Below are 15,842 nucleotides of genomic sequence, written 5' to 3'. Positions count from 1 at the left end.
CCTTTTGAGACGTGAAAGACATCTGCTTATTTGACAGCTCTGACTTCCATTCCTCGGCCCTCCAGGTGGGCAGACTGATAGACGGTTTACAGACGCTGGCCCACTTTCTGCAAACTGTGCAAAGTCTGTGTGAGAGCGGGCTGGACCCGACAGAAACTAATGCTAGACTCACTGTCTTTCTAAGAATACTCTGAAAATCACACTCTGAACAGTCTTCCACTAATAATCAGCATTATTTACAGTCAAGTCAATACTGATATGATTGTGTCACAAGTAGGGCTGTGGTCAAGGCAGTTGTATCTTCTGCTGACTGAGGAGTGAAGTATTGGTTTCTCCAAGAAGTGGTTCAGCAAAGTCCAATTGAAATGGGTGGTTCTAGAAGCTTGTTGGCGCTTGCTAGGCCGAAACAAGCTAACGCTAATCAGTCACGATAGCTCTTTGAGCTAGCGTGGCCGCTACTTGGTCAAAAAGTAGACGCAGTTAATTCAAGAGACATATTTGAACCTTCAACTTCTGTTTCATAACTTTGTGGAAATTATGCCATAGTGACACGGATGTAAAAAGGTCCCAAACGTTGAATTTTTGGAAATACAGTAACATCTGAGCATGACCCACTTTTAGTTTTCACCTGTAAAGACTTTAGCTGTTTTACATTTCCTGCTTTGATTTGTCTCAAACAATGTTTTTGCCGCGAGGATAAATGCCTCCTTTATGAAAATTGTAAGTATATCTTCTAACTATTTCTTATCTTCTTATCTTATATCCACTTGTCAGTATTTGGAGTTGAAGTCAAGATGAGTTACTCTTCTCTGTAAGCCAAGTACTATGAATACACTTTACTACTTCTGTGTGACACAGATCTTAAAATATGGATTTATTGCTGCACCCTTGGCTCTAAATGTGAAACACTCTATACGCTACTCCATTTTTAAACTAGCAGCCACTGGTTCAGTTGTATTTTGTATTATTTTTTATATTCTCTCTGTGAAGGGAAAGTTTGTGTTGTTGTTGTTGTTTTTATTCAGAAAAGGCACATTTAAAATACAGACTGACCACCACAGAAACAGTGCTCAGTTCAGGTGAAAGGAGCAGCTGCAGACTGCATGAAGGAGTTTCTCCAGGCTTAGTAGAGGGTTGAGCAGGGAAGGGGCTCAGTGAAAGGAAAAGTTGGGACTAGTCATTCATATATCCTGGGCGAAAAATCCATCCTGACAAATGTACTTTATAGCTTTTGTCTATCGTGTTCACTACTTTTTGTAGCTCTAAACTTCAAAGTCATCATTGTAGTTAGAAAAGACTGAAATCCTTGTAGCTTCTGTTCCAGCAAATGTCTTTCCGAAGAGAGCTGTGTGTTACTGTGCTTTGTATGAGACGGTCGATGTGCTGCAGCCTCCCTCAGCTCCCTCAGCAGTGCCTGGTCCAGTCTGTGTCTGAGCGGCATCCACTAGCCTGGTTTTAGATCTGGCCTGTCTGCATGCCATATGTCCATATGGACCACAGCAGGGTAAAACTCAGACTCGCTGACAGGGCAGCACGTTTTAATTGTGTGGATTCAGTTTAGTACAGACGCTCTTGTCCTCTCCACGAACCGTTTACTGGTGAGACCCAGACCACTAATGCTGCAGATAGTTAGATACTGACGCAGACATCGGGAGAGCGCTGTCAAAGTTCCTCAAAAGGAGCATTCCCAGGCCCCGCTCCATAAATACCAGCTACAGGAGGAAATCACAGTGGTCTGTGAGACAATGTACGCTGCCCTGAATGTCACCTCACATTCTCTCACAAGCATCCAAGGTTATCTCTGCACCATGGGAATATTGGTAAAACAGCTGCTTTTTGACCATTTATGGTAGCAGCTGTCAAATGATCACAACGACCTCCAGATCCTCTTCTGGTTCTCAGTGTGCAGGGAGGGAATGAACTGTTGGTCTTTATATACTGAGGATAGACTGAGGATTTCTACAAATAAAATAATTGTGTAATTGCTTTAATTGTTAACACAGACACCAGATGATCCCCATATTTATGAATTTCCCAATTACATTTTGCCCTTTGTACTGAAGCCAGACGGTGTGAGTCGTTTCAGGGCCTGCAGGTAAAAGCGGGGTCACCACTGATCTAGCCCTATTAGTCAAACAATACAGAACATTTCACTTCACCTCATCGCTCACTGCAAAACTTAGAATAATAAGAAGGACTAAAGTAGCCCCAGTCGAGTTTTATAGCGACCTGGCTGCCTTGAAACTTTAATTGGACATTTTCACTGTTGAGCCACATGTTTTGTCTCAGCTGGCATTTAATCAGCCAATCCCTCCTAAAAGGCTTGTACCCTTTCAAAGACTCAAGATTTAGGATTAACTGAAAGGTCAACACTGTTGATTGACTGTTGATTAACTTTTTATGAAGGACTATGGTAAGAAAACATAAATTGTGTCCTGTTGACAGCAGTTATTTTTTTTTATTGTGGATTAATCTGTTGATTACGGTTCAGAGATAACTATTTTGTCTTTAACAGAGGTTTTCATATTTTCATATTTTGGAGTGCCCTTCACAGGTTATTTAGTTTCCCCCGTCTATCTCTCCAGTCAACAGATTGAGCTGCACCAGTGGATGTGATACACGGCTCATGAAGGTTATAAAGGTACTTATAAGCCCCTCGGGCCCAATTGCTGTAATGTGCATCACATTTTTGAGTCATAACTCAGGATATTATTGTTATACCGTCATGATACACATACATTTACTGTAGATTCAGTGTGATATTGTCACTCCGAGGATAAATCCACTGAGAATCAAAGAAAAAGCTACTTTTCATAGCTTAAGAAGTTTGCTTCCGTGTCAAAGTAATCCAGGGATAGTTGTATATCAATGGGGTACCTTTCGAACAGGAAATGCTAATTGCTGATTCTGCACACTTTGTAATGGAGACATATTTAAAGTGCTTGTTTTCTTTGACCAAAGTCCCAAAACCCCATTATACATTGACAATTAATCAATTATCAGACTTTTTGCCAATAGATTTTCTGTATACGTGGAATAACAAGTTTTTGTGTTTGTGACCTCAACAGCAAGATGTTGAAACCTGTTTTGCAAACAGAATAATTATATTGATTTACAAAGATTAGATGAAGGAAGAAAGTTTTTGTGTGTCTTTGCCCGAAACATAACTTTGGCGTCGGATTACGAAAGCATGGCAAGAGATGAAGCAGCAGAGGGAGAAGTGGAGCATCTTTCACCCTTCAGCGCCCCAGATGATAAATCGGTGATGACCTAGTACTAATGCGTCTGCTCTGAACTCTTGAGCTTAGAATCCTGGAGGGAAATGTTTTTGCCACAGGAATCCTTTGAAAAGTTGTGCTTTGTGCCTCTTTAATGGACCGTTTTTTATCTGACACCTAGATATCATGGCGATTTGACAGACCATCCCTAGGCCAAACATTTCTATAAAGCTCTGCAGAATGTCACCGTTTCTCTGTGGCCTGAAGCAGCTTCAGGAGGAACAAGTGGTGTAGTGGTCAAAGAGGACCACTGTGCTGCATTAGAGAGCACACATGGGTGATATTATATACCCCTCAATATAAAACAAGTGCTGCAGCATCCACTACGATTATAGCAACCAAACACAATGGGGAATGGTGCAAAATAAAGCTCAGCGGAGTTGTGATTGTAAAGAGGATAGCTTTAATGGTGGGGGGTATAGGTTGATAGCAAGGACACCAGCGGTGATGGGAGGAGAAAGAAAGAGAGTGAGGAGGATAAGAGGTGAACAGTGCTTATTCAGCACTCAGCAACAGTGATTGGTGTGTGGTGTGATGGAGCTGCAGGAACCTTTTCACACTCGAGGCTTAATCAGGGTTGTTGAGGTCACCAGCTAGTGAGTAAGTATGCATAGTGATTCTGGATTTGCATGCCTTCCTTCGATGCATGTTCATGAGTGGCAGTAGGGCCTCGGTTTGCTTTCAAAGGGAAAATCTGATAAAGCGAGTGGGAGGTTGGAAAAAAGGAGAGCAAGGAGAAGTTCCTTCATCTTGTCTGCTACAATAGGTGAGGGGCTGAGTGTTGCGTGACCTGCAGTGAAATGTACACCGACACAAGCAGCTAGTGCCATCTGGTGTATGAGCAATCAAAGAGGGTCTGCAGACTGACCACACGCACGTGCACACACACTATATTTATATACGCATTATGCATGCAAACACTGCACTGCTTTCATCTGAAAAGCGACCCGAGGAAGTCAGAAAATTCCCGACCGAGACCCTCGGTCAGGTTGAGTCCTTCGAGGAGCAGAGCTGGGATGCACAATGGCTGAGCGTGAAAGACTGCACTGCTGTTTAATAATGCATCCGGCTCTAGTGTTGTTGGCCCCTGGGAGGGGTTTAGTGGTGGTGTGACTCTGAGGGTCCAAACCGGCTGAAGTAGCCCACATGTCAAGTGACGGATTCATTCACAGCTGAGATGTTATCCCACGGATTAAGCAAGCCATGAGCTGGTATTAATTAATCAAAGCGTGTCTGGGGGTCTGAACGAAAATGTATTGAAATGGAATGAAAGATTAAGATGAAATTATTCATGTCTTGCTGGAACTGGTGTGGTGTTTTAATGTTTGAAATGGCCTCATCAGGGGAAGGTTGAGCTCTGCATTGCAGTGGGAGGTCAGGTTGGTACAGGCTTGTTGCGCTGTGCTTTGTCACCGTTTCCCTCTCGACGTGTGAATGGAGATTACTTAATACCGCGCCTCCCAATGATGTGACTGCAGATTTCATATCTGTTAATGTCTTTTACGAGACGAGGAACACAGTTGACAGAAAAGGCTGATTTTTGTTTTATTTGTTACATAAGCTCGACGGCGCTGCGGCGGACAAAATGACTGGGAGATTACTGTCACACTACTCAAATCCACTTTCTTCTGTACCAATTGCTGAGTGTCTGCCTCATCTCGGTGTATATGTGCTTTTGTCTGTATTTCCGAGGGCACGGAGAGTGCGGGTGTGTGCGTGCAGGGGATAGTGAGCGCTTTTGAACGGGCGCAGCTGTGCTTTTCGACTTGTTAACCCCACTGTGGGCTGCAAGGAGCTGAGTGGGCAGGACCTCTCTGGAGCAGGGCAGGGGGAAGAGGGGGCATGCAGCACGGCAGCGAGATAGAAAAGTGCACACATTAGCCTGCACTGCCACAACATGACTGTTACATATATGATGTATACCTTAGAAGATGTGAGCCAGCACATTTGTTTGACCTGTTTAATACCTTTTTCCCTCAGTGTGAGAGAATTCAGGCCAGTGGTCTATTAATCAGTTCGTCAGTCAACAGAAACTAGATGGCTTTGATAATCATCTAATCACCGTCTATCATGGACATGGTCACAATTAAACGAAAAAAATAAAACAATTATCTAAAGATTAATTGGTAATTCATTTTTGTCCCAGCTAAGATTTGTTTGTATTGAATTAAAATGTGTGTACTCAAGACCCCTGTTCAATTATCAAGATAGATGAAAAATGGCTCAATGTGTAATTTTTAAGCCACTTCTTTTGTCTGAAAAGTAAATACTAATCCAACAAATGGTACTTTGATATAATTGAGTTGATATTGAATTCTTTCTGGAAATGAAAGAAATACTACACATCACTGGAAATAATTATTTTAATGGCCACAGTCAGCAGTTTCCTAATGTGCTATAAAAAAGTAATAAAGATGGAAACACAAGGATACAAAAAGAATCATCTCACTCACTTAATGAATGAGAGCGTTGTCCTCACACGTTCCTCCCAACAGCTGAGACAGTAGACGTGCTGTATTTCAAATTTAATAGTTCATAAACCACATTTGCATACCCTTAACAATCAACATAAAATAAAGTAGAAATGTTTTCACAGCTTGTTATTGGTGACGTACTGTAAATCTAGCCTGGATTCATATTCATATGCCATCTCATATTGTCCTTCTGACCCCAGCTTGAACATGCAGTCCTGTCCCGGCTCTATATCCGTCATGATGGCGGACCACGCCTCTCCTTGACCCTTGCCTTCATCAAACGACTGGGACGCTGGGAAATCGATCCCAGCTCCTTCGATTGTAAATCCGTCCTGACGTTATGACTTCGACCGGTGAAAGGAATTGAAAAAAAGAGAGAAGATTTTAAGCATTAAAAGATGATTTAGATACATGTGTGCAGTGATGCCTAGCATGTGCTCTATTTGCATGGGGGAGGTGTATATGAGCATCCATGAAGGATTCCCTGAATGACTTTGTATGACTACCCGCGTTATCTGGCCCGTAGGTGCGGCCCAGGACAGCACACCACATAGAAGGAAGCAGCCATTGTGCAGATAAATGGCGGAGGTTTCCTCTCCCCCAGAAGGGCACCATGAAATGGGAATTTTGTCAACGACTATATTCCTCAGCAATGGTGTCAGTAACACACTTACCCACACGCACACGTTTTATGCCGTGCTCGGCAGTAGGATTTGCCCTTTGGTGTGTTTGGAGATAAATGCATGCGTTTTTGAGGAAAAAGAGATCTTTAAACCGCTGTGTCATTTTGTGTTCATATCCAGCCGCAACAACAAAGCTGTTCTTATCAGATGTGAGAGGGTACAAGGACAGAGCATGTCACATGTTGCACAGCTCTCAGAGGCAAGTTTGAATATTTAAAAAATCAAATTTAAAAATGTAATTGTAGTGTGGAGAGACTTGACACGTTTGAAAAAAAACAACAAAATTATGATTTGATTGAAACAGCGTATATATCCATATATTGAATCAGCTGTAACACCTGAACACAAGTTATGTGGTGCTATAAGAGTGAATGAAAAAAACTGTTAGCTTAAAGTACTTAAAGTAAACAATTAAAATAGTTAATTCAAAATAATGGATAAATAAATGAATAATTAGCGAATGGATAAATAGTCGAAGGGTCCTGCTTCAGACTTCAAATTGACCAAACAGCCGAAACATTGGCAGTTTATATGTATAAAAACGCTATTATAAGCTATATATCCAATTTATTAATGTAACATCCAGTTAAGGGTTAGTTCAAAAGGACTGAGGTGAGTGAAGGGGTACTAGAGTTAACCCAACAGGGCTGATGTCTCACTAAAAATGGTGGCAATACTGTATGAACGGTGGGTGTCTGTGTCGCCAAATACAAAATTGGATCATGATCATTTATGACGTCACACATTTTGTCCCAGAACTGCAACGACAATCCCGTTTCTTTCCTGTTTTTCTGCCACTAATTTCATTCCACACTCAAAGTGGCTCTGCTAACCGGTCTAATAAATCTTGCACATTTCTCTGCGTACATAATCTCGACTGAAACGAAGGCAGGAATTTCATTCTGTGGCTCGACTCCACCACAGCAAAGGGAAACGTTCGTACATGGGGGAGATATTGGTCGTAGGAAGAGATGCAGCAGTTTCACGCTCAAAGTTTGAGTCCCTCCCTCGGGTTTATACAGTGTGAATGTGTGGAGTTTCTTTTTTTCCCCACTGAAACCCGGCCCGCCTTTGTGAGATTGTTACGGCCGTACTGTATGAGGAGGATTGATCTTAACTGTAGATCGATATCCTACCTCTTGTATGTGTTGCTGCGTTACGCTGAGAGCAGGGAAGGACTCCTTATGTAACACACCACCAGTAGCTGCTACAAAGAAGCCTAGTATCGCATCCCACAGTATATACTGTTTGATTTATTGTGTTCCTGCTTGATGTGCCTTTACAATGCTGACAGTGTGATTTTTAAATTTTAGATTGTGTTGTTGTTTTTTTTTTTATTGAAGGAAAACACACACGTGTGGTATGATGAAATGCAGCGGAAGTTAAAGCGCAGTGCAGATGAGAATTGATAGAAGATCAAAACCAGCACATCAGGATTCAGTGTGAGTAGGACAGAGATGGAGGGAGGGAGGGAGAGAGAGAGGCAGGCGAGGGGCAACCCCCCTTTCTAGACGAGGGATTCCTTTACTGCAGTGATCAGCAGTCCCCCCTCCTCCTCCTCTCCCTCCACCCCACCCTCTCCCCTCCCAGCAAGTCTACTGCTCCTCTCCTTCCTCCCTCCCCTTTTCTCCACATGCTTTTCTCTTCTTTTTTTGTATCCCCCACTCACTATTTCTCCTTCCTCTGTTTCCCTTCATTTTATCCCTCTCTTCTTCCCTCTCCCTCTCTCTAACCACCATCTCCACTTCAAACACACAGTACGGTCACGTTTCAGTGTGGAGGGATGGTCTGTTGCAGGTTACAGTATATATGCAGCACATGGTTAGAAACGCAAGCGCCGCTTTACTCCAGCCTTCATTTATCTCTATCGCTCTCCTGCTGCTGCTCCATCCATCCTCGCATTCTCTCTCTCGTCCTCCACACCTCTTTCTCTCGTCCAGCTCATCAGTCCATCTTCCCTGGCCATCGTCGATGCACGTTTCTTTCTTCCACGGATACAACCGCATGACATTGATTCCAAGGTTGCTGTGCTATTGACTGCTGCTGCTGCTGCTGTTAAATATTTCAGGCAGCATTTCAGTGGCTGTGTGCCGAGGGAGAGGAGGAGTAGGAGGAGGAGGGGTCTCGGCTCAGTCGCTCTGCAACTACTGCTGACAAACAGACTGGTGAACAGACGGGTGGACACACTCACTCTCACACACGCACACACCACCTGCAAACACGCGGAGGTACATTCGCACATGCATGTCACTCCACAGATGGATCTTCATGTACGTCAGTGCCACATTTTTGCTTCAGTGCGTTACACCGCCCTGATCCGGGGAGCGTTGGTCGGTGTCGCGGATGTTGTGGGTTGTGTTCTCGGTGAGAATCTTTCCTCCCGGTTTCAAGCAGAGGAAAAGTTAATGAATGAGCAAAGCAGTGCTGGACTGCTGTCTGTGCAGTTATTCCAGAGCAGCCAAAACACCTTCATCAGCATGTCATCTGATCAGCAGCCTGATCACTGTTTGGGCTTCACCTGGTGCCAAGAGACGGCAATCAGCGTTCTTATTTAGGACACACACACACACACACACACACACACACACACACACACACACACACACACACACACACACACACACTTGTCTGTCATCTTTTGAGTGGTGGTGTCATACACTCCTTGGATCCCTGGGCTGGTGCTCAGTTTACAGTGGAGCTGCTGCAGTGGTAGCAGATACTTTTCATAAACGCTTTCAGACCTCTTCAACTTGTTTTTTTTTTTACCATTCCTCTGCATTTGAAGAAGTTTTTATTTTCTCTTGGGGGCTCTAACAAGAAGGCAACACTGAAATAGTGAAGACTCGGCAAAGGCCTCCATCTGTGGCCCCTTGCTGAGCCTCTGCGTGGAGGAGAGTCAGTGTAGCATTGCAGTGGAGAGCTGACAGCAGACTGGCTTGCGCCTCATCACTAATTCATGTCAGTAATGGTCAACTATTGACGAATCACAACAATGTCCATGGGGGGCAAGAAAGTGACAGTGGTGGGTCTCTGTCGTTGTTTGTGTTCGTCTACACATTTATCCCTTCACATCGTCACTGCGGTCTGCAGAGCTGGGGTTGACGGACACCTTCCCTGATTGACAGCTTTGACATTTAATCGAGAGCTCTTGATTGGCGACTGTGCCTTTCAGAAAGACACTGGCCTTGATCTTGACTCTCTGACATCGACCATTTGCGAGCTTTTCTGATTGTGTGCATATTGTAAATATGATATTACAGGTCTGATTGAAAGCATTGACTGCGTAAGATTCCCTGTGAAATTGAAGGATTAATGAATCTGATGCTTTACACTCAGAGGAGCATGTGCTGCAGATTATTATTGTGCATATGCAGCATAATAATGTCACACACCAGGACCATTTGGGAGAGGAACGTGGCCTTTTTTTCAGATTTCGTTTGTGCCTGTGCTCATAATTAAAAATTAATTCAACAAAGTTTAGTTTTCACCCCCTGGCCTTCTTTTTTGCTTGATTTCCGATGCCTCATCCTCACTCCCAATCATTCTGTGTAAGTGTGAGGAGCTCTGACAAGCCCGCCTCATGCCTTAAAAGGCCCCATCGCCACTCGGCAGGAAACATGACGAGCTCTGTAATTCGAAACACGTGCAGAAACTCGTACTGCCGGGTTACAATAGCGATAGAAAAAAAAGGAGGGTTTTCCCAAGCTCTGTTCGCCTTCCTCCCCTCCTCCTCCGTCACTCCCTCCCGCACTCACTAGTGAGGCACTCCAGGCTGTTACACAAATGGAGAATTCATACTGAACTATACTGTTATTATACTGGCTGCATTTGGCTGCCTTCTTTCTGTGTCTCCCTCTATGGTGGTTTCCTCCAAGTAGTGGTTACTATGTCTTGAGTACTGGTGTATTTAGGAGTCCGTGTCACAGATTTTTTTTTTATTTATGCGTCATCCCATTGTAAAATCTTTCCGTGACCAGGAAGCTGCAGTTGAAACTGTGCTTCATGGGTGTGGCTCCAGCCTGGCTATTGGAACATTTCTAGTAACTGGAACAGAGGAAGCCATTTTGTAACATAAACCACTGTCAGTCTTGCAAATGAACAATTAGAGAAGTAAAAAGCCTTGAGTATGGGGTCGTGTCATGTTGCTCAGTGTCACACATTGGCTTTCAGCACACTTCAAAGAACGTAAAACATTAGTCAATAAAAAGCTGTGTTCAAATGGAATAACCATGTTGTTGCACTCTTGTCGTCCCGTCTGCAGGTTTGGAGGGGCGCCCCCTCATGGCATGGCCAGAGACTGTTGTGTTCCTCCACCGCTTCAGATGGTAAGTCCTTGCCTCCTCTCACTTCATTCAGTTTATTTCTGTCCACATGACGAGCATCAAGGGTTCCCCAAATCCAGCCTCTGCTCCTTCTCCGAGACAAATGAGTTCTTTGCTTAAGGGGAATGCTGCATTGATCAGACACCGGAGGCTCATTTGAAATTAACAGTCAGTAGTCATTAATATGGAATCTGTCTCAGGGAAGCATCTGCTCGTCTGCGCGAGAGGCGGGAGAGATTGAGAGTGTGACCTGAACAGAGGGAGGGAGGGAGAGGTAGGGGGGCTGGAAGGAGGAGGAGGAGGAGGAGGCGGCGGTGGCGGCGTTGCAGAACATACTGATGGGATTTTAAAGTGGGCCTTGATAGCTGTAGGATAGAAGCGGAGATGGGCACAGGATCCTCACACTTTCCCCAATGTGCCTGTGATGACAGGGTAGCGGAGGACAAGGGCACCAGGTGCAGAAACAAGTATGATGCTCGGGGCAAGGTTTCACACTGCCACCATAATGAAGAAGTGGGTGTGAAATACAATGTCTGCACCACTGCATCTTTGAACCTGGTCAAGAGACACTCTTGAGACGGAGCCCAGCCGGTACTGCCTGTGCCAGCCGGTGATCCTTCACTTTTGGGTGCGAGCTCAAGCAGAGATCTGCTGATTCACTGCAGTGGTCCCGAGCGGCGGGCACAGGTTGTTTGGTGCAGCATCAAGGCAGCTTGGATCTCCTTGGACCGTCGTGGCTCTGTCATAAAGGGCCACTCAACATGATAATAGTATAAGCGGTGCAGGCTCATTATAATCAGAGTTTGGTTTCAGACCAATAGAGCTGGATTACAATTACTAGCTGTTTGGGACACAAAAGTGTCTCCATGTATAAGCCTCTACTTGCATGTGTGTGAACACACTGATGAACACGATTCGGTCATCTGTTGAATCAGAATTCATGAAGGCTCTTGAATTAGTTCCTTTTTGCACATACTGTATGCAGCGAGATCCTATTGGGTATTGTCAGTCACAGAAGAGTACACTAACTTGTCATAAAGCTCAAAACAGTGACTCCAGTATTCTATTTTGTGAACCAAAATGGATTGATGACACAACGATAGATAATGAAGGGTTTGTATTTGGGGAACTGCTCTGGTAGGTGTAGCTCTTTTGTTGTACTGCCCCCTGCTGGGGTTCAAACCACACTCCTCTGTGTCGTCAAGCTAAATAAGTAGCGCACAGTTAGCACCATCAGAGTGTTAGAGTTAGTTTGTGGTATCCAGATTATACGGTCAAATTACAGGAATTACATTTCCAAGGTTCTGGTTGTAGATGTTTTTGACTGAGGATGTGCACCTGTGTGAACTAGGATCTGATGACTTGAGTCTTGAGTCTTAGTTTTGTTTTTACTCATGCCGTTATCTAAACATGTTCTGTCACTGTTTTATGTTGTATGTCTGAAACTTTGTTTTAATGTGCTACTGCTGTCTTGGCCAGGACACTCTTATAAAGAAGATTTTAAATCTCAATGAGGCTTTTCCTGGTTAAATACATTTTAAATAAAACATAAAATTAAAAACAGATGTAAGTATTGTTTTCGCATTAGTAAGTAATTCACATTTCTGTACAGACAATACCGAGACCAACTAGTGCTGAACAAAATAAGCGATGTACTGTTGCCTATGCATCCTTATTCAATCAGAAATATCATCCACACGAAAGCTCATTCCCACGGTTCAGTTAATACGTTAAGGTGTCATTTTTACACCTTCTGCTTGTGTGACATTTGTCGTTCTTTTTGCCTGCAACCCCCTCACAGAGGTGACAGTGGTGTATCAGAACGGGCTGCCGGTGATCTCAGTCAGTTTGCCGTCCCGGCGAGAGCGCTGTCAGTTCACCCTGAAGCCTCTCAGTGACTGCGTGGGAGTGTTCCTGCAACAGCTCCAGGCAGAGGACCGAGGCATCGACCGGGTAGCCATCTACTCCACGGGTATGTTCACAAACACAAGAGCACTTAGCACATACTCCAGCCCTGTATTCATTTACCCCAGCAGGTGATACATATACACGTATATATTATTATATATTTCAAGTGTTCTTGTGTTTTGATGCTTTTAAGTGTTCCCGCGGTTTTGTATCAGAATTGAATATCACTGCATGCATCATGAACAAATTTCATTTTAAACCTGCTGCTCTGCACAGTGGGTTGATTGTACAGGAACAACTGGTACTTGAAATCGTACTCTTAGTGTGCAAGTGCATCTTTAGCTCTCTTGTTAAGCAGGCTTGTTGCTGTCTGATTATCATGAGACTTCAAGACTTCAAGGATTTTTTAAGTGGTTGCCATCAGTACTCCATCTCTTCCCCTCCACACAGACTTCTCATGTGTCTCTCGCTCTCTCTCTCTCTCTCTCTCTCTCCAGATGGAGCGAGGGTCGCCTCCTCCACAGGCATAGACATCCTGCTGCTGGATGATTTCAACCTCGTTATCAATGACGCCACACACCTCGTGCGGCCACCAAGGAGAGGTGAGGGCTGGCAAAGAAAAGGCTGCGCCTGGACTGTTTGCTCTGAGTCACTTGCTCACAGTTGGGGTCGCTACCAATAAGATGAAGAAATGTTTTTTTTTATTGGCAGCAAGGGGATCGTGTTAAAGCCTGTCTTTGTTTTTTGTGTGTGTGCTTCAGAGCTGCTGCCCCATGAGGAGGCAGAACGGCTGAATGACGTCAAGTTTCTGGTGCAGCAGCTCTACACCACCCTGCGCATCGAGGAGCACCAACTCGGCAAGGAACGTGAGCTCATTGGACGACTGGAGGACCTCAACTCTGAACTCCGCCCCTTAGAGAAGGTCTGACTTCCTTTGACTTTACTGACGTTTTGGCTGTTGGTTGTAGTTCATGACTGCTCTAGGCCCACAAATCATTGCAAGGTTTTTAACCAGCCAATGACAGATAAATGAACAGTAAAACATAAGTAAACTTGCAAATGAATAAGTTGCTTTATACTTTTTAATCAAAGCCAAGTGGAGAAGTAGTAGATCAGAATTTTTATGTGGTTAATCCTCTTATCTGCAGATTTATTCATTATTTATTGTATCGTCAGGCCTTGTTTTCTCTCAGTCATCCAGGATTACTGATTAAAGACGGTCCAACCAGTTGAGCCATCTTAATTATGGGTTTGAGACTAAAAAGAAAACGTATCATAGCTGCTCCCAGCAAAAAAAAATAATAATATCTTTCCTCCTCGCTATCTTCTCAATACACATCCACTTCTTTTGTTTTTATTTTAAATGGCTGCTTGCGTTGTTCTTCACTTCTGGATTGGTAGGTGAAGCAGGAACTGAATAGGAAGGCGGAGCGGCGTACCACCTGGGTGCTGTGGGGCGGCATGGCGTACATGGCCACCCAGTTTGGCATCCTGGCCAGGCTCACCTGGTGGGAGTACTCCTGGGATATCATGGAACCCGTAACCTACTTTATCACTTATGGCACGGCCATGGCCATGTACGCCTACTTTGTTCTTACACGCCAGGTAAGACGCATCGACACAAGACATGTTTGACTGTAATACGCAGCTTCTGCTGTTTTTTGGGTGATTGCTGAAATGATTAGTTGATCGACAAAAAACTGAAAACAACAAACGAATTTATTATTATTTAATTATTTAATTCATTTATTAAAGCAAGAGCAAACTTTCTGTGGCTCAAGCTGAACTTTTTGAATTGTTGGCCAGAGAATATAAGCAAGTGTAAAAGTGATCATATTAATCATACTAATAACCTTACCTCCGGTGGGCACCAAGTGGTTTTTCGAGCCAACAAATGTGGAAATTGTCCTCTTCAATAACATTAAACTCTTTTAGCAACCAGGGAACAAAGCATTAAAGTAATGAAATCCAACACCGCTCATGTCTTTGCTACACTCTGCATTACATTTTTTTTCAGCTATTTAAAAGTCTTGTCTACTCACAGGGTTCATCATTCATATGTTACCACTAGCTTTTAACTCCAAGGACACAAGTCCATTTGATGTTGAATTTCTCACTGGTGTGATTTGACCCATGACCAGAAAGCACAATATGGACAATACCTGATGAAATGCTTCCTTTTAAAGTGCTGTCTGTGTCTCTCCATGACCTGCAGGAGTACGTTTACCCCGACGCTAGAGACAGACAGTATCTGCTGTTTTTCCACAAGGGGGTGAAAAGGACACGCTTCGACGTTGAGAAGTACAACAAGCTGAAGGATGATATCGCTGAGGTACAGTCACTTGGTGAAAACAGGATGTTTTGTGATGTAAAATGGACCCTGCAGTCACACTGGGGATTGTCACATTTTACAGTTCAATACTTTAAATTGTAACGGCTGTACAAAGACCTAGTTTCATGACGACCCTCACACATATATATTCTATTTTAAACTCTACTCTGCCTCCCTCTCCTTGTGAACCCTCTCCAGGTGGAGTTGGATCTGAAGCGTCTTCGGGACCCGCTCCAACTCCAGCTCCCAGTTCAGCAGCTCATCGCCAGTAAAAATTGATGGGAAGAGTGACTCCCTCCTCTCTCAACTCCTACAAACTCCCTTTCCCTCTTCCATCCAACACCCTTTCCCACCACCTCACCCTTTTACCCCCAACTCTTTCCTAAGACTCCTCCCACCCCCATTCCTCCCACACCCAATAATCCCATCCCTTTCTCGACTGTGGGGGAGACCTTTTTTTTTTTCTTCTTCTTTTTTTCTTTCTTTTTACTTTCCTGACTGAAAACTCCAGTTGGAATTGCAATTGAAAACCGCTAAAAGACAAAGAAGGATGGCGAGAGTACCGGGAACTGAAAGACTCTCACAGCCGGAAGGATGGTGAGTATGATGAAAAGGACAATGATGATGAAGGAATTAAACTGGGCTACTATGGATATGCCTCAAGTCTCCGGAGGGACACCCTGCAGGGAACTTCAGGGGGCAAACGGGAATGATCACACCTCTAGACACTCCACAGCAGAGGACATGCAGAGGGGCAGTCACTGTTGAGTGTGTGTGTGTGTGTGTGCATGGGACGTTCAGGGTATACTGGGACACTGACCCTGGCCACTCTGCAGGTCGACACA

General features: G+C 44.1%; 1 protein-coding gene across 2 annotated transcripts in view; it reads left to right on the top strand.

The window, feature by feature from the left end:
• The window catches only part of mcu (mitochondrial calcium uniporter), a gene marked incomplete at its 5' end in the record, with an annotated part of 48,411 nt that extends 33,096 nt beyond the window's left edge, over window positions 1-15,315 (top strand). For both annotated transcript variants that reach the window (XM_079230070.1, XM_079230069.1), the window contains 7 exons: window positions 10,697-10,760; window positions 12,559-12,729; window positions 13,163-13,267; window positions 13,427-13,587; window positions 14,067-14,270; window positions 14,881-14,997; window positions 15,196-15,315. In XM_079230070.1, the coding sequence (XP_079086196.1) occupies window positions 10,697-10,760; window positions 12,559-12,729; window positions 13,163-13,267; window positions 13,427-13,587; window positions 14,067-14,270; window positions 14,881-14,997; window positions 15,196-15,276 (903 nt within the window). In that variant the 3' untranslated portion in view covers window positions 15,277-15,315. The remainder of the gene's footprint in view (window positions 1-10,696; window positions 10,761-12,558; window positions 12,730-13,162; window positions 13,268-13,426; window positions 13,588-14,066; window positions 14,271-14,880; window positions 14,998-15,195) is intronic.
• Window positions 15,316-15,842: the final 527 nt, after the last annotated feature.

The sequence above is a fragment of the Taurulus bubalis genome (genome assembly GCF_910589615.1).
Source record: "Taurulus bubalis genome assembly, chromosome: 14".
NCBI classification, from domain to species: Eukaryota; Metazoa; Chordata; class Actinopteri; order Perciformes; family Cottidae; genus Taurulus; species Taurulus bubalis.
The sequence above is the reverse complement of the archived record's forward strand: the minus strand, read 5'-3'. Positions and strand labels throughout refer to the sequence as shown.